This window comes from Candoia aspera, chromosome 11 (assembly GCF_035149785.1).
Source record: "Candoia aspera isolate rCanAsp1 chromosome 11, rCanAsp1.hap2, whole genome shotgun sequence".
NCBI lineage: Eukaryota > Metazoa > Chordata > Lepidosauria > Squamata > Boidae > Candoia > Candoia aspera.
In genome coordinates, this window is record NC_086163.1 from 2,942,948 (window position 1) to 2,961,654 (window position 18,707).

Below are 18,707 nucleotides of genomic sequence, written 5' to 3' on the forward strand. Positions count from 1 at the left end.
ACAGTTGCAATAGGTGCAGGTGCCCTTTATATGAGATTAGAGACCTGTAGCCCTTGAGCCACAGTTTAATTTCAGAAGACCCTTGTAACTATTCAAGCTGGGCCTCTGGTAAATGCAGTCTGCTGCTTCCCAGCCATCTTGGGAGGAGAAGAAGAGAAAAATGTGCCTCCCTTTGCTCTGCCTCCATCCACAACTAGCATGCAATAGTTTCCTCCTGGGGGAGTGAAGCCTCCAGGCGAACATATCTTCCCCTTCCTGTCTGGTGCCCAGAGTGGGTAGTAAACGTCTTTGATCGATACTGGCAAGCTCTCTTTTGTGGTTCTGTGCTGCAGTTCTTACCATTGTTTCGATTTTCATTCTTTTTTAAGTATTGAGGCTGTTAGGGAAGGTAAAAATATGGTCCTAAGGATAGACCCTTTGGGCTATGAGTTTGGGATAGATAAATGGTCTTGGGTGATGAAGGAAAAGGTTTGGGAAGCACTGCCTTAATCGCTCCTTGTAGGATTTTCTTCCTATGGTAAGCCTGTTGGTTATGGCTTCAGGTTACCCCCAGTGCACTGTAGCATCATGGTCTACTTTTCTTCTAAGTTCACCGCTCTTTTGTGGCTCATTCCACCCTGGTCCTTAATCAGCAATAGCGAAACCTGAAAGAGCAGGGTGGAGGGCGCTGGAGGGAGAGAGGCACGTAAGATTACAGCCTGCACAGGTGAGGGAAAAGGCACTCTGCTTCTCTCTCATCTCCTGCCCTTTTGTTCCAAGACTTCTGCCTGGGTCCCCAGGGTCTGGGCGTATTTTATTCTCAATGATACTGAAATTCCTCTGCAGAAGGAAAATGTTATTTGTTGCCTAACGAAGTGGGCTTCTTTCTACGTATTGTAAGTTTGCAAAAACAAAATGGCAGGGCAGGCACTGGAAGCAGCCGGGCCAGGGGACCTGTTGCTGAGGTCCCCCTTGGTGGAATTCCACCCGTCAACTGCAGGAAAGAGTTCCAAAGGGGAGCTGCAACTACCTGCTGCAGCATTGAGTGGATCCTGGTTCGGTATTCTGTCCGGATCACTCCGCCATATCTGTGTAGCGGTCTGTCTCCTGTATTTTCAAAGGTCACTGGGCATGAGTCTCACTGGACTGCTCCCCCCACCCCCGCAAGGAATTTTTCTCTGAAAAAAGGAAGTCTGTACTCTGGACTGTGGGATTTTGCCCAGCCTCACTCTTGTACATCAGGGTTGCTTTGGGTAGCAGCCCAGGGTCCCCTGTCTGGGGGAGATGGGCGGCGATAAAAATTTGATAGATAAATAAATAAATAAATGAAACTGGCCGTCGGTGCATTTGATGAACTGGCCTGGAGCCCTTCCTTTGGGTGTGTTAAATCTGGAAAGTGCAGTTGGCTGCTGTTTGGGGAGGGAGGGTTGTTTTCCTAAAATATGGGAGGGTTCAAACGTAACACGTTCTGCTGGAAATCTAAAATGGTACCACACAACCCAAGGCCATCAATCTGCAGAGAAGCTTCTGGGAGGCACCTTTTAATCGTTACCGTGGTTCCTGGCAAAGAGTCGAGTGGAACTAACTTGTGCCATCATAAAGCTGCTAAGCTCGCTCAATAAAAATAACATCTTGCTGATCAATATTTCCAGCAAGAAGGAAATGGGACTTAAAGTGTCTTCATTAAAAATAAAAGAAGTCATGCTGAATTTCCTGGCAAAATTAAGGGAAGTGCAGAGATGGCTGAGTAGCCATCAAGTGCTGAAATCCTTTCATGCATATTTAATCTGGGGTTAATTGATTAGCTGCATTCTGTATAAAACATCCTGTTAGTGCAAATTAGGAGTAGGTGAGTTCACTTGGCCTGCAGTGGATTGGCTACACCAGAAGCTGCATTTTCTCCCCAATGATGGGAAACAGTTTGGCTTATTTTAGTGCCAGTCCTAAATGAGGAGCTTCCAAGCTCCAGGTGGCACAGCTAACAAGGGAAGGGAGGATAAGCCATTTCTCTCGCTCTTCACCTTCCCAGGGAGAAGCAGAGAGAAGGAATAGAGCATTATGCCCACCTGCGCCACTCCCTGGGCTTGCTGGCAGTGATGGGATTCCCTGTGGCTCCTCTGCACTTTGCTTCCCTTGCTTGCCCCTTCCCCAACATGCTTGTAGCCCCCAACTCTTCTGGGGTGGGTTGTTGCGACAGCATAAAGACTGGGCAGAAAAAAGCCATTGTTTGCTGAGAACTGGCCCTGCCACCTGAAGGACCAGCTCAGTGAAAAGGAAGAGGAGAGGCTTGTAGATAGAGCTGCCCCAAACTTCTCTTCCCCGTTGCTTCAGCGTTCATGTTCAGTCTGATGGAACAGAAATTGCTGTCAGAATTGGTTGTAGGCAAAAGTCCACCACTGATGGAATTAAGAAGAGACTTTGATTTCACCTGCCGTTTAAACACTGGCGTTGAAGCGGATGTGGGAGTTTGGATGGTGCTGATCCCTGCCTAAAGGCTGGTCGTGTTCTCACTTTGTGTTGGTTGGTAACGTCCATCAGATGAGGATGAAGGTGCTGTTGCAGACTCCAGCTGCTGGGCAGATTTGGTCTCTGGCAAGATAACAGTAATGAGGACCTCTGAGAAAAAGCGTGATTGTAACAAAACTGGCCACCAAGGTCCTGGCCTGAGCAGGAGTGCTACATGGCGAAACAGAGTCAAGATCTGCCCAGCAGGATCTTTAAATAAAGATGCTGCTTCCTGTAGAAATAAATAAAAGAAGCAGAAAAAGAGAACAGAGAATCCATTCCTCCTCCTCAGTTAATTCATGGTGCAATAAATGATTGAGTTACATGCCTTCTGTGAAAATGTGCCTCTGTCTACAGGCCTTTACTAAACTATTACATGTATGGTTTTGAAGTTATGTTTAGCTTCCCATAGAGTGGCTCAAGAGCTAGCATGTTGGCACAGAGAAATCAGTGCATGGGTTGCAGTGCTCCAAAGGCAGCTGCAGACCACTGGCATAATTCATTTCAGAGCAGTTGGGTCTCCAGCTAGATGACCGGGGAAAACTGCTACAGTCCTTTATGCGCCTCTTCACCATCATCCCACCGGAATTCTATTTTCCACCCAGACTGACAGTTTTAATTGTCTAATTTGTAATTAATGATGGTCTTAACACTAGCCAGAGCAACGTGAATACAGTACATTGCAGTCCATTGGATACCCTTCTCCTGAGCTGAGCCTGTACTATGACAAAGGCTTTGTAACAGAGTGAGCCGATGTTCAGCTATAGCTGCCTTATGGATGAGTCTGGAGAGAGCCGGAGGGTGGGTTTGCATGGACTTTGGAATCCATCTTGAATCCTTCTCTGCTTATGTTTCCCTTCCCCAACCTGGCATTAGACTGAGGCTGGCAGACCTGGGTAAGGAAGCCCGACATGTCTGAAGGTCAAGAGACTGGTGGAGGAGGTTGCTTCCAAGGAAGGACTCCAGAAGTTTAATTACGTGAATATTCTTAGGCACTCAGGATTCTCTCTTGCTCATGAATTAATTCTGGAGACAACATGTGGGTTTTTTTCTTTTTTAAGTATATTGCTTTCTCTCCCTATTTCAAGGATACATGGTGGAGTGCATTTTCTTTCCGCTGTAACCTTGCTTGTTACTACCTTGTGAGACAGGCTAAATATGGTTTTGTTCACAACATAGACTCCCCTTTTTTCAATTTCATGCATCTCCAAGGTAATGTCAAAGCCACCCATTTCTCAGTGTTTCACAAAGGAGGATTTTTCACTCCGAATTCCCCCTCCCGTCATTATTTAATTTGCAAGAGGTCTTGCTACCAAGAAGGGAGCGTGATCTTTCATTCTTTAATAACTCCTACTACCTCAGAATTGTAAGTGGGTTGGCTCATTTAAAATTAAAAATGTGGATAAGTAGAGGTGTGTTTTTCGTCAAAGGGCACAATATTCAGAAGATCAAATCAGGCATATTAATGAGAGAATTGTGTTCTTTGTGTGGATGGCAGATGCTCCATAGGAAAGAAAAATTCCCTGTGAGATTCCGCACCCAACTTACAAATTGTCCGCCTCACAGACTCTCAAACTTTGATTGAAAATATTTAGGAAATAATTCAATACATTAATACGCCAATAAAGTTTGAGAGTCTGTGAGGTGGACAACCTTTTAGCTCGATTACATGAATTAATGTTATGCCAGAATGTGTAGTTTGGACTCGCCAAAATCGACTTCCTCTGTAAAAGAAATTTATGGGTTTTTTCCCCATTATCATACTATTGTAACACTCCCTGTCTGCAAAATTGTGTTGACATTTATAGTGTGCTTGAACCCAGCTACCTAGACACACAGGCACACATACATTCTGCTTTAGGTGGGTAATCTACATGATTTTTTTTTTAGGCCAACCTAGACAGAACAGCAAAACAGTATTTCTCAGTGGATTCTGGATGAAAAATGCATGAGCAAAACAATGGCAGAGACGTTTTGCTTGTTTGTTCAGGAAATGTGGATCTTGGGGAGCAATTAAACTTTTGGAGTTTCTCGTATCAAGCCCGCAACTTCTCTTTTCTTGGAAAGTTAATTTGTAGACTAAAGTCAATATGAAGAAAAATGTGTAAAACCTTCTTAACCATTTTCCAGTAAGCTCTTTGTTTTGGAACTCACCATTGTCCAGAATCAGAGCAATCTGCAAAACATTGTCCTTAATTGAGATGTAAATGTGTGTGTTTTACTGTAACTGGCCAAGGTGGGTGCTTCCTTTTGAAATCAGTAGCACTGATTTCCTTCTTTCCATTGGCCTCCTTAAGGGTTGGAAAAATTCCTTTTGAACTTTGCCTGGCTGTGCCAACATGTTGACTACCTTACTTCCCAAGCAAGACTTAATTCTTTGCAAAGGATATAGGCAAGACTGAAAGTCTTGGTAGTGACAGTGATGCTTTGGAGAGAAGTGCCCATTCCTGCCAAGAATCTCTGTAGCTCCTAGTTTTCTCTGGATTGAATTGGGGATAAAATGGCTGGCAGTGAACCTTGGGAGAGACTGTTAGGAGTCCTACAGGGAAGATGTTAGGTTAAAGCTGTGCCATGTTCAGATTCAAGTTGAAAAGATGCTTCAGATGTGGTGTGGGCTTGCTCGCCGTGTCTGTCCAGCACAGGGAGTGGGCCTGTGCCAGGTTGAAAGTATCTTTCCCACTGGATTCCAAATACCTTCATATTCCTAGTTCAGAGGCAACTGTCACCGAGCTCTTTGTAGACCAGGGGCCTGGTCTTGTCATGGATGCGGAATCATGGAGTAGGGCACCAGTGCTGATGGAGTGGAGGGAATTGTACTCTTAAGAAACAAAAGCTGTGACTTCTTGTAGATAGAAGACTGGCATATCTGGGGAGATTCAGAGCATAAACTTTCCTCCTGTTAACACTAGCTATTTGACTTCCAGAGATTTTTTAAACAAGTGCAGAATAACTTAAAAATAGTTTCCCCCCTGAAGTGTTCATTTTATAGTTTTGGATTATACCACCCTATTCTCCTAAATGTGTAGCTACTCACATAAGCCTATTTGGGGCTAACACACAATTTGGCATGTTTCCCATCCTCAAACAGCAGGGAATTATGCTGCCAGCCAGTGTTTCTGAGGGGGTAACAGGTTGTCCATTCCCGATTTAGTCTAACTGTGGGCAGGTTTCCAAACTGGTAGGAGAACTGGTAGAACTTGTTGATCAGACCAACAAAAGCAACGAGGCATCGTCGTGATCAGCCCACCCTCTTAGAAACGGCCATCTGTCTCCTGCTGGGACAAAGCTAGCTGTAGGAGAAAGTCAAGCCATGTGAAAACGTTTCATCTTCATGACTCAAAGTTCTGCTGCAACATTCTCTTTACATATGTGACCGTTCACTTCCAACCTGTTTATTCTGTTGCAAGTAATCAGCCCTAGCACAGTACATAATTCTCTCCTCTAATAATGTTTATTCACGCAAGTACATCTGGCAGAGCACAATTGCTATCATTTTGTCCAAGCTTTCCGTGCATTGAGTTTGCCAAGTTCTTCAAATCAGTTGATGGAGAGGGAACTGCAGGCAATCAAAAAAGGAAGACCTCTGTTGCAGCGTAACAGAGGTAATTAAATAATGTCATCGTAAGTTATTCTAAGGTTTGGGAGAAAGCCTTTGGTGCCCGACAAGTAGAGTAAGTGCCAGATGTGCCTTGGAAGGCCCAGCATTCCAGAAGGGAGAAGGTCTGTACCTGTCCTCAGTCTAGGAAGTGGCCCTGAGCAGAACCTCCGATGGTCATCTTGAAAGAGAGGCTTTGACTTTGCTTGTTGGAAGCCAGCTGTGAAGGTCACAAATGGCAATGTGACTGCGGGACACTGCAACCGTCATAAATGTGCACCAGTTGCCAAGCACCCAAATCACGATCACGTGACCGCGGGAATGCTGCAGCCATTGCAAATTCAAGGACTGGTTGTTCACCAGTTTTTCAGCACCATCGTAAGTTCAAACGGCTAAACAGGGCAGTTGTTAACTGAAGACTACCTGTAAAAGAAGCTGTAGACATCCTGTGGAGTTGATTTCATGGTCTGGTCTACCTAGTGAGCCTGACATATATCTTCATTTCAGAAAAGAAGTTTGATAAGGCATCTCAAAATATCCTTGTGGACAAGATGGATAAGTATGGACTGGACATTACTGCAGTCTGGTGGATTTCCAATTTATCAAACAACTGCTCCCAAAATGAGTGGGGAAATTATTATGCATTGACCAGTCAATGCAGAGTTAGGGTAATCATTTTAAATGTTCTAGTGGATGGAATGCCTTGGAGAAGATATTAAGCTTGGATGAGTGGCAAATACCTAAGAGCAAGGGGTTTCCAAACATTTTCGGGCCGAAGAATCTATTAGCTTTTGTTTTTAGTTCCCAGAACCCCAACCAGCAGACATACCTCTAGTGATAGAAATTAGCTGTGTTTGAGTTATTTTTTCCTCCCTTTCTTTGCCCTTTCTCTCTCATCGTTTGAAAAACCCTAAGAGGACAAAATCCTAATTTAGGGTTGCCAATAGATCTTGAACGTTGGGCAAAATTCAGTATAGTGATGTTAAATGGTGATGAAGATCTAGGAGTATTAGTGGACCGTGAGCTGAACATCAGCTAGTAAGCTGATGCAGCAGCTACCAAGACCAACACAACTATGCCTTTAGCAAAAGCATTGCACCCAGATTATACGTGCATGGTGTATTGGGCAGACTGTGCCCCAAACTGTCCATCCAGTTTGGGGCGCTATGTTTTTAAAAGGATACAAAAAAGAACAGGTTCAGAGAAGAACTGCCAGGCTGATAAGGGGCCTGGAAGCCAAGCTCTATCAGGAACGGTTCAAGAGGTGTGTATTTAGCTTGCGGAAGAGAAGACTAACCAGTGGGATGATAGTAGGCCTCCCATTGTCTGAAAGGCAGTTGCTGTAGAGGAGTATGGAGATGGCTTGAAGAAAACCTGCAGCAGCCGTGGGAGAACATGACCTTGGCTTGGGAAAACAGGAAGGTGTGAGAAAGAAACTCAGTATTGCTCCACCTTGGCGCTCTCTAGTTTAAGAGGGGAGGAAAACACCGTCAGGTCTTCAAGAGTATGTTACGATAGCCTACATTAACGGAGTTCTAGCGTTTCTTGTGGTGTCTCTTTCCGGACCTGTTGTATTCTGAAGGGCTGACTGCAGCCTGCAAGAAAAGGCGGACACGTTTTCAGTTGAAAAGGAAAGCAGGACGAGGACCAGTAGGGTGAAATGAAAAGAAAGAAGGTTTAAGCTGACCGTTGGGACGGATTTCCTGAGAGTTAATGTTGTTAAGCAGTGGAGCAGTCTGCACGAAGGGCGGTGGGCTCTCCCTCACTGACGGTTGTCAGAGGGGAATAGGCAGCCACCTATCAGCGATGGCTTCATGAACTAAGCAGTGGGTCAGCATGGATGTTCTCCAAGGTCCCTTCCAATTCGTGCCTTCTGTGATTCTGTTATCTCCAGAGCAGGCTTCCCCAGCATGCTACATCCAAACTGCTGTAATGGAAAAGCTGCACAAGGCCTGGGTTTTTTCTTCCATCCTTTTAACTTGGCATTTGATGAACCTGAAAGGAATAATAAAAGGATTCTATAGCTAGAAATAGGGCACCAAAGAGATCAAAGGCATTTTCAGAAGTGGGCCTCAAACACTCTTGTTTCTTGCCTTGACCTCTTGGTGATGCAGCTGCTTTGGGGATAAAAGTGTATGTTTGTTTCCTTTCGTCAAAGTTTGCCTTTGAATATTTAGCCCGAAAGTAAAAGAGAGAGAGAGAGAGATCAAACCTGATGATTTCACTGGCAGCATTTTATGCCACAAAGATAATTCCCCACACAATTGGGAACCATTGCAAGGAAGGGCAGATACTCAGCTGGGCAGGAAATAGGCTGGTTGGGCGGTCCTGAAGGAAGTTTTAGGGGGATTTCTCTCCTAGCCCAGGATTGTCCATTAAGAGTCCATAGGGCTTGTTTTGAGCAAGAATTTTTTTTTTCATTTTATTTATTTTATTTATTCAGTTTGTATAGCCACACATCTCAAACCAGTGACTCTGGGCGGTGAATGATCATAAAAACAATTAAACAAATAAACACAGTACGAAAAGAAATTAAATACAAATAGCAGCCAAGAGATATTGTAATCTGTTGGTGTAAGCACAGCAGGGAACGGGGCCCTTCACATGCTTGGGGGCCTGGGCACACAGCCAGTCTTCAAGGCCTTCCAAAAGGCCAGCAGGGTCGGGGCCATCCTAATCTCAGGAGGGAGGATGTTCCAGAGGGCAGGCACCACTGCAGAAAAGGCTCATCTCCTGGTCCCCACCAGCCATAGTTCTTATGGATTCAGGATTAATAATTTCACCAAGTGCTGGAATAAGGCATAAAATGGTATTATTTAAAATAAAAAAAACATTCTACACTGGTAATTCACAGATTATTTACAATATGTATTGTTATTTCAGTGGAGATAACAGCTCGGTTTTGCACTATGGCCACGCTGGAGCTCCAAACGATAAAACCATTGAAGATGGAGATCTCTGGTGAGTGAAATCACTGCTTGTGTTCAATCCATAGTTAAAAGAAAAAACTTACAAGGAATGCAAATTTAGCATCATCATCAGCAACAAGAAAGCTATTTCATAAGCAGTAGGGATTTTAACTGTTCATAATTTATAGCTATATTCTCTAATTTATTCTAATTTATGAACTATCTTCCTTCCCTGATCAGGGCCAGTGCACCAAATCTTTCTGCAGAAAATCTTGTTCAACTGTTAATACTTCACCAGGTATCAGGCCTGACCATGATCAGGCATACTTTTGTGATCCTCAAGGTTAAAATCTTGTTTTTTGAGCTTGTTTTTTGTTTAACCAAAAAAAGAATCTGGATCCTGTGCTCTTGTGGAACTGGGATCAGATGCATGCTCTCCCCTTCTGAACTCTTGCAACAAATGCGTGTTGTTAATACGAAAAAGCTGCTTGATGTTTTTCTCATCTTCCACTCCAGAAGAATGCTCAGGGCAAATATGATAAAGATAAAACATTTGGTTAATGCCATTGAGGAGGTTTGGAAATTCCTGGCTAGTAAATCTCAAGGCCACATGATAGTCCTGCGTAAATAAATGCTGCTGTGGTAGTAAAAGAAGAGGTGGAACTTTTGACAGGCCTTGGGGGAGATGTGCAGATTTCCTGCCTCCTAAAACTTTACAGGCACATGGCCTCAAATGGCCATTTTCAGCGTGAGCCATTGAGATCGTGCCCAGGGCTGACTTTCTCATACGCTTGCCAGGAGAAGCTAACCTCGTTTTATAGATGCAGAGGGTGGTAGGTCTGTGGAAGGGTTCATGCCTTCAGGCATGGGGTCTTGTACAACATCTTCAATGTCTCCAGGTGAGGTTAGAAAAGAGCAGCGCCTAAAAAGTTGGGAAGTCACCGCTGATCCATATGCATCGGAATCATTCCAGGGAATTGGGGGAAGTGATCCTGCTGTCCTGGGTGTAATGGTTGCCTGTTCTAAAACATTATCAGACTCACAGGCAGAAGTTTTAAGGATATCTGATTTATTAAAGAATAGTGTGCAGGATCACAAAGAAAGCTGAGAATGGGAAAAGCGCGCCAAATGCAAACTGAAAACCCTCGGTGCAAACGAGATCCCTCCCCCCGTAGAATCTTCTCAGGCTCACAATCCCAGGTGCTCCTAATGGCTTCTGATGGTCTGCGGGAAAAGGCCTTGAGCAGAGAACATAACCCAAACACATTCCATTGTCCGGATTTCACATACGGAGTACAAGGTCTCACGGCAGCTCCCTCCCAAACAGAAATGCGCATCAGCGCCATGGCATGTGAAACGTTACGATGTATAAACTACATTGAATCAGTGAACATGACACTGGCCAGACCACACCCAGAATAGCGTGTCTAGTTCAGGTCGCCCCAATACAAAAAGGATGCTGAAGAACTGAAAAGACGGCAGAAAAGAGCCACAAGGACGGTGAAGGGTTTGGGGGCTGAGATCCTGTAAAAAGGGAAAGGGTCAATTCTGTGTTTCCTGCTCTCACACCCAAAGTTCCACAGCAGCCTTCCCAGGTCTTTGGCCCTGCTGGCTGGAGCCACTGGGCGCTGCAGTCCAGCAGATGCCAGAGTTTCCCGTTTAGGGAAGGTGGTTCTAAAAGTTGAACAGAGGGAACAAAGACTAGTGTCACACTGTGCCTTGCTGCTAGACACAGACCTTTTGCAACAGCTCCCTTTGTTCTCTTTATGATCCTCTTTGGATATCGACCTTCTCAGTGTTGGAGTTACCAGGGGTCAACTCAGCATTGACTCATAAGCATAAGGAGGTCGCTCTAGCAAATCGCATCTCTATTGTGCTTGTGGGATGTCCCCTGGGTCACCTGATTTCCACTTCCTCCTCCTCCTCCTTGGGCTTGGGGATTAACAGTCTCCATTACCTCGTGGGCAGACATGCAAGCAGGGGGGCTGCAGAATGCAGCTCCTCACCCTTCTATTCCACACAGAAAGAACCAGTGATGATTAAGTGCTTTCTACTATGAATATACTTATATCCAGATCTACTGAATAAAAGTAAGCTATCTCTATTTTTCTTCATCTAACTACAGTGTGAAGACTGAATTCTTTTCTGAATGCAATTAAGCTTAATGTGCAAGTTCCTTTTTTTTTGGTCCATGCTTCTACTCTGCAAGATTGCTGTTAGCTGCTTGGAGTTCTTTTACTAACCTTTAAAAACTCCATCACTCAGGTGCCTTGCGTAGATGTATTTTTTCAGCTGCAAAAGTCCCTGAAGCAAGAGCTTGTCACTTTTGAAATACGAATTGTGGGGCTTGTGGCTGGCATGTTCCCCTGCCCCCCTTCCTTTCCTGACAGATAATACCTGATATCTCTCGCACTGATTTGGCCAGAGGGGTCCCTAAAGTTGAGTTCTTTCCCTCGGTCTCAGCATTCAGGCTATGGATGCCAATATAGATGGGGGGACGGGCGGGGGGGATAGGCAGGAATGAAATTAAATAGGCTCTGCACTCACACACGGCGTGTGGTGAACCCACAATTGACTGGACGATATCCTTAGCTGGAATGAAATGATTAAGTGGGAATAGTTGGAACCAAGATGGAGTAAGGTGGGTTTCCCAGCACATTACACACAATTCCAGGGCTTTCCAACCCTGGATTCTTCTAGAGGGACTTTCTGCAATGACAACGGAGCCCTGCTGTTCGCAGGAAAGATCTCCGCTGGCACCTACTCGGGGGTGGGGGCTGGAGGGAGGCGGAGGGAAGAGGGTCCCACTTGGTCCTCTGGAACTCACTCTTCTACTTCCTTCCAAGCCACCAGACTTGGCAGTGAGGAAACATAATTTTTCTCCCACAGTAGGATCCCCTTCAGCAGTCATGTGTTTACAAGCCAATATCATTTGGCAGAAGGTATGGAAATGAAGGTTAAGTCGAAGCTGATCTGCTTCAGGTCAGCAGTGACCCCAAGCTCCGTCTCTTGCAGAGTCTCCAGAGGTTCTGGGCCTTGTTCAGAAGGTGCTCAGAATGACAGCACATCTGGTCTTTTATGAAACGTTGAGGGTCCCCCCAAATGGCCACCTCGTTTTTTTAAGCACTTGCTCTGGAATGTCCTGTCTGCCTCTCCAGACCCTGCACCCCACACTCTTAGTCTGACATTTTTCACATGCCCCTTCCACATGTTTGGTATCAGAAGCTGAATTGCCCAGGTGATAGCTGGGTGATGGCCCTTTGCTGCCTTCAATCCACTGGATGCAGAAACTGTTGCTAAAAATTTGCCCCGAATGTATAACCTGTCATGGTGTGAAAAGGTGAAAACCATTTCTTCCTACGCAGGACTTCTCCTTGCACTTCTGGGTAACTAGAATCTCATCCCTGTGACTCTGATGGAATATCAAGTGTTCCTGTTTTTCCTCTTCCCTCCCCTTCTGCTTTCCTTTCCTGCTGTGCCTATTGGATTGTGGGCTCGAGCATCTCATCAGAGAAGCCCAGCCCGTATGCCCTCCAGATGTGTTGGACTTCAGCCATTATGGCAGCAGGGCTACAACGCATCTGGACAGGTTGGGCGTGATAGTGACCACCGGGGGCCCGTCTGTCACTGGCTTCATCCTTAGGGACGTGCCCAGCTGGGTCTTTTACGGTGAGAGCTTTAGGGACAGCAGACTGTAGGCTGAGAGTGAGACGGACTTGGTGCTGCGCAGCACCTGTGAAGTGTCCTCTCCCAAGAGACCCTGCTTTTCCGCCCCTCCAGCTAAAACGGCCCCCAACGTGCATTCCCACCCTCACTGGAGCCCAGAAGAGATTTGGAGGGTTTTGTGGATGCATCCTCAGCTGGAACTTTGTGGGGTTTGCCCCAGGGAATGCGCAACGGACGGCTGCGTTTAACGTTTGTTTCTGCTCCACAGCAGATCCCGCCAGTAATTGAGTCTGCTGCATTTCGTGTGTTAGGTGTCGTTCGTGCTGGTTGGTTGGGGCTGATGATGGTGCTTTGTTTGAATCTTCCGAAATGGATCAGCAGGGCTCCTTCTGTGCTCGAGAGAGTGCAAATGATTTCTCCAACCCCAGGATAAAAAGGTTGCTACTTCATGGAGCTGCAGGAAGTGCGGAGGGAGATGAAATGCAGCGCGCTTCAGAAGTGGACACGGGGGACTCTTTCTAGAGCTCAGTCTGCCTTTTTGTACAGTCCTGTCCTTTGTTTGCTTTTGATAAATGCATTCAGGAGAAAATTCAACATTGTGTTAGCTAGATTTGGCAGGTTTTCTGGCCTGAAGCTGATCGTCTTTTGTTGTTGCTGTTGTTTAAAAGCGTATTCTTTTGTCGCAGAATATTAATGTAGCTGGAGTATGGTGCTGGGTGGAAAACGCATTCACATTTTATTTAGGCTTGGCTTTTAAAGAACCGCTCGTTGCCTCCTCGGGTCTCGGGGCTCAGCAGCTTTTTATTAGCGCTATTATTCATTAATAGCATTATGAGGTGAAATGTGTGTGGTTCTCAGCAGGGCCTGCACATCTTTTGAATGGATTTTGTGAGGCCAGTTATGAAGTGGCATTTAATCCACAAGGCTGTAGAGCACCACACACTCACACGCACATCCGCTTTGGGGGTTTGAAGAGGAAGAGGGTGTTGTCTCCAGAAGGGGTTTTCTTCCTCTGCTGCTGTTACCCATTGTAAATTATTCATTAACTCTGAACTCGAGTGTTAATTTAGCAGCGAGGCTGTACTGTGCCAGTCTGTGTGGATCTGCGTCCTTCAGGGCTTCCTGGCTTGCCTGTCCCCGAAAGTGCCAAGGACCTGGCCAAAGGTCTTGCTGGATGATGGCCCGTTGGGGTTCCTGCAACCCAGGGGCGCGGTTGCCCCTTGCACCCAAGGCAAGGGCTTCCCTCCGTCTTTCTGGGCTGAGCCTCTCCGGTTCCCCTTGGTCGGCCCCGCCACTCCAGGCCCCTGCGCAGCAGCCGCCCCTCTGATCATCTGCCCACAGTGAGAGGAAGCAGAGCCTCCTTGCGCCTCCTGGTTGGCACGGGCAGTCTCAGAAGGCAGACAGGGACCCAGTTCTGCTTCTCCTGTGTTCTCCCTCGCTGGGGTAGCGTTGAGGATCTGCAGCTGAGGGGGCTTCGGCAGCAAGTAGCTGCCAAGGAGTAAATAGGATGTACCTCTGTGACGGAAATTTAGTTGCTAGTTATTAAACTCTAAAATGTTTTTATTAGAACAATGCCGCTTTCTTCCTTTATCAAAAGAGGCTCCAAGTCTGGATAACGTGGTCCCGTCTTTCTGACTTGGTGGAGCCGGAGCACACTGATGGCCGAGAAAGTCTCTGGAAACAAGACCCCCTCAGTCCCACGTGGAGCACAAGCTGGGTCTGGAGTCCAGGGCTGTGATTTATTTGCCCGGATGGGGGCAGCATTGCCTTGGGAAACACAGTCGCTTCCCTTGCATCCATACGCTGACTCATCAGGGCAAGGTATTGATAAGAAACATAAACCAGCTATCGTTAGGGTTGTTTAAACTTACCTGTTTTGACTGATTATGCTGGACCTTCTTGCCCTTCCTTTTGCTGAGCATTTGCTGGTAGCTGGATGGTCATCTGTGAGAGACGTTCTAGCAGATCCTTGCACTGAGGTTGGGGTTGGACTAGATGACCTCTAAGGTACCTTCCAACTCTATGATTCATACTGATAGGATCCCCCCCCCCCGGGTTTTGCAGAAAAAAATATATGTTTTCCCATCCAGAGTCACCCACTTGTCATGGGTAAAGTCGAGGAGGTGAACTCGGCAAATGACATTGCTGGCTTTGCAGTATTTGCCTTCCCAGGAACTGTGGTTTCCTGGACTGTTGCTTAGTCCATGTCTGCTTTCTGTGATGGACCGAAAAGCTGGCTTGCGTGTGGCTCGGCTTCTGCCGTAAACTTTCCTTCCCCGTTTACTCAAATGGAGGAACCAATCCATCTAAATCCGGATTGATTGCAATTTCACACATTAAAATCTGGAGCGTTTCCACTTACTCAGTTAATGTAAGAATGGGTATTTAGTGTGCTCTGTGAGAAAGCCGAACAAGATGCCCACTTCCAAACCTGCTCCCTTCATCAGATGCATGGAGGAGTTTGACCGATGTGGGAGTTAAATTGGGATGGGGGCATCTCATAAAAGCTTCTGCCTTTTAATAAAACATGCGAGGTGGAAAAGGTACAACCAGACTCCGGATTTTTTGTAAAGGAAAACAGCACTCCATGCCTGAGTATTTGACCGTCTTGTCTTTATTACAAAAGGGGAGAGACAAAGCTTAAAGTGAGGCTCCCTAGCATTTTGTACCCAAGAGCATGCCTTCTCCGTATCTGGGGGGGACAAAATTGATAATTTCTAGATGTAGGTAAGAAAGGTTCAAGATACTTTCCTAGCATATGCTGCCATCTTGTGGTGAGCATAAAATAACTTCCTTTTAAAAGATGCCATGGGTTCCTTTAAAAGCTATTTTTTTCCCTACAATGACATTCTGTCATGGTGGGGCTCTGCTAAATGTACAGGCCCAAAGTCATACTCTGTCTTTCAGCTACTTAACAATAGATCTTTCAAGTATATTCTTCTCTTTCCTCTTCTGGAAAAAAAAAATTAAAATGGGTTTTATCTTGGAGAAAATAAAGTGCAACTTCCTCTCACCTGGGAAGTTTAGAGTCAGGAAAAATCATCCGATGGACAGATCTGGTATTTATCCCTCGTGAAGATCAGGGATTATGAGTAGTCTAATGCATTTCAAAGGAAAGCTGATTTGCTGACATGTTTTGTCTGCTGCTTTTACGTGTTCTTGTTCCTCAATCTAATTCTCTTTCTCGGTTTTTCCTCTGCTGCATCTTTTTCAATAAATTTCATTTGTTTCCAGACAAAGGTACTCACATTTCTTAAAATCCTCGAGCACATGGCACATCTCAGAAATCAGATAGTTCCTAGGTTCACACAGCATGCTTAAAGCTAACAAAATACAGGTGCGGCATTCACATGATGTGCTCAGATCAGCCTTATAAAGGCTTAATGCGATGGCCTGTCTCACACAGTGCTGTGGGTAACCAGAAGCGAGCCAAGGCTGTGCTTGGTGTGAATCGTCTGAAATGTGTGTAGTCAGGATAGACTGCACAATTCTCCTAGGGCAACCCAATGCCATGGGAGCTCCTTTGAAAGACGGAGGAAATGACATACGCAGGTGTATCAGGTGACGTGAAGAAAGCAAAGAGAGACTTGGAGAGAAGTTGGTGGCTTTGTGTAAGGATTAGGGTTCTTTTTACTGAGAGTGATCAGGCCAAACAAAAAAGGAGGCAGAGCGTGACTAAGATTACCTGGGCGTAGCACTGACGTTGTTTAAAAAAACAAAATCTGGAGCCGCAGACCGCTTCTATCTAGTCGGAGCGATGGTGTCGAGGGATCTGGAAAGCCCCTCCAGGGAGGAAGACGCTCCCAGGGGATCCAGGCTCCTGCTTAGTCCCACTGATCCCTGAAGGCAGAGAGCTGAGCAAGGCAGCGAGAAGGGGTCCGTGCTCAGAGATGCGGCTCCTTCTCGAGGTGAACCCTGCATCTTCGGGTGGATGGAACAGCCCTTGCTGTCCTGCAGACTGTCCCAGGTTCAAGCCCCGTCTCTGCAGTCAGATGTTCCCCACTGTTGAATCTGAGGAAGAGGTGAAGCCGTCGAGAGGCGCTGCCTGCCCGGATAGCCAAGCTCGGGGCATAGCTCAGAGGGTCAGCCTCAGCAGTTCCGTCGGTGCATTTCCACTTTCTGCTTTAGATGGGGGAAGCCTACTGTACTGTGGCCGAGCACCACCTGGCCTGCTTCCAGACCCGTTCGGTAACCTCTGCACTGCAATGTGGGGCCGGTGTCAGGAAGGAGCCTTTGCTTGTTGAGAGGTTGAGGGCAAAAGGGGATGAGCATCTGAATCTGCCTAAGTCAGCTGAAGGCCCCCTCCTGCCAATCAAACTGCCCCAAAACTGGAGCCCCCCCCCCACCCAGCATTAAAAATTAACCACTGGTATCCTGGAATAGTGCAGCAGAGGCAAGAAGGATCCAAATCCAGGTGCAAGTTGACTAGGAGAACTGCCCATAGCTGTATTCCCCACGCTGAGCAGACCGAACAAAGGGATTTGAGGGCACTTTGCACAAACAGTTCCTCATTTCAGCTAGGCTCACAGAGACAGACCACGTTGAGTTGCATCAATGTTGGCCGGAAGCAAGACACCACTTTTACAGTCAGGACCAGAAATATTGGAACAAGGATAACTGTTTTGGCATTTGGCCTCTGTACACCACCCCACTGAAGTTGAAAGGAAACACACCCAGACGGGAGCGAAGTCAGGACTTTCAGCTGGATTCAAGGGGTCTGACAAAAGTGGGGCACTAACCATTCAGGAAGTACAGCCAGTGGCATACACACAACCCCCCCCATCGTTGGTGGCTCGTAAGTAATGGAATGAGTGGCTGACAAGCAGCTGCATGGCCAGGTGTGGCCTGGTTCCTGGGTACCCCATGACCAGTCAAGCAGATAAAAGGCCTGGAGGTGGTTCCGAGTGTTACATCTGCAGTTGGTAGCTGTTCACTGGAACTCTCCACATGAGGTCCAAAGAGGTGTCCATGCAAGCGAAGGAGGCCATCATTAGGCTGAGAAAACAAACCCATCAGAGAGAGAGCAAAGACATTGGGAGTAGCCAATACAACAGTTTGAACATGAAAAAGAAAAGGGATTAACTGGCAAGCTCAGCAACAGCGAAAGGCCTGGAAGACCATGTCACTGTCAACATCTACAGTCAAGAGACGGCTTTATGAATGTAAATACAGCGGCTTCACAACAAGGTGCAAACCGTTGGTAACGCTCAAGAACAGAAAGGCCAGATTAGACAAACACCTAAAAAAGCCTGCCCAGTTCTGGAATAAGATTCTTTGGACTGATGAAACCAAGATTAACTTGCACCAGAATGATGGGAAGAGAAAAGTATGGAGAAGGAAAGGAACAGCTCATGATCCAAAGCATACCACATCATCTGTCAAACATGGTGAAGGCAGTGGGCATGTATGGCTGCCAATGGAACTGGATCACTGGTGTTTCTTGATGACCTGACTGCTGATAAAAGCAGCAGGATGAATTCTGACGTGTATAGGGCTATACTTTCTGCTCAGATTCAGCCAAATGCTGCCAAACTGATAGGACGCCACTTCTTCTTGCAGATGGATAATGACCCAAAACATACAGCAAAAGCTACTCAAGAGTTTCTCAAGGCTAAGATGTTCTTCAATGGCCAAGTCAGTCACCTGATCTTTTCACGTACTGAAGTACTGCTTTTCACGTACTGAAGACAAGACTGAAGGCAGAAAGACCCACAATCAAGCAGCAGCTGAAGGCAGCTGCAGTAAAGGCCGGGCAAAGCATTTCGAGGGAGGAAACTCAGCATTTGGTCATGTCCATGGGTTCCAGACTTCAGGCAGTCATTGGCTGCACAGGATTTTCATCCAGGTATTAAAGGCAATCCTTACGTTTGCAACGAAGTTGGTTTGTTCCATTATTTACGAGCCACCAACGATGGGGGGGTTGTGTGTATGCCACTGGCTGTACTTCCTGAATGGTTAGTGCCCCACTTTTGTCAGACCCCTTGAATTACAGCTGAAAGTCCTGACTTCGCTCCCATCTGGGTGTGTTTCCTTTCAACTTCAATGTGGTGGTG

At 46.3% G+C, this 18,707-nt stretch overlaps 1 protein-coding gene across 1 annotated transcript in view; it reads left to right on the top strand.

Moving 5' to 3' along the window:
- PEPD (peptidase D) overlaps positions 1 to 18,707 on the top strand; it is a 152,782-nt gene that overhangs the window by 112,378 nt on the left and 21,697 nt on the right. Inside the window, exon 11 of the mRNA XM_063312857.1 lies at positions 8,963 to 9,040. Within this exon, the coding sequence (XP_063168927.1) occupies positions 8,963 to 9,040 (78 nt within the window). The remainder of the gene's footprint in view (positions 1 to 8,962; positions 9,041 to 18,707) is intronic.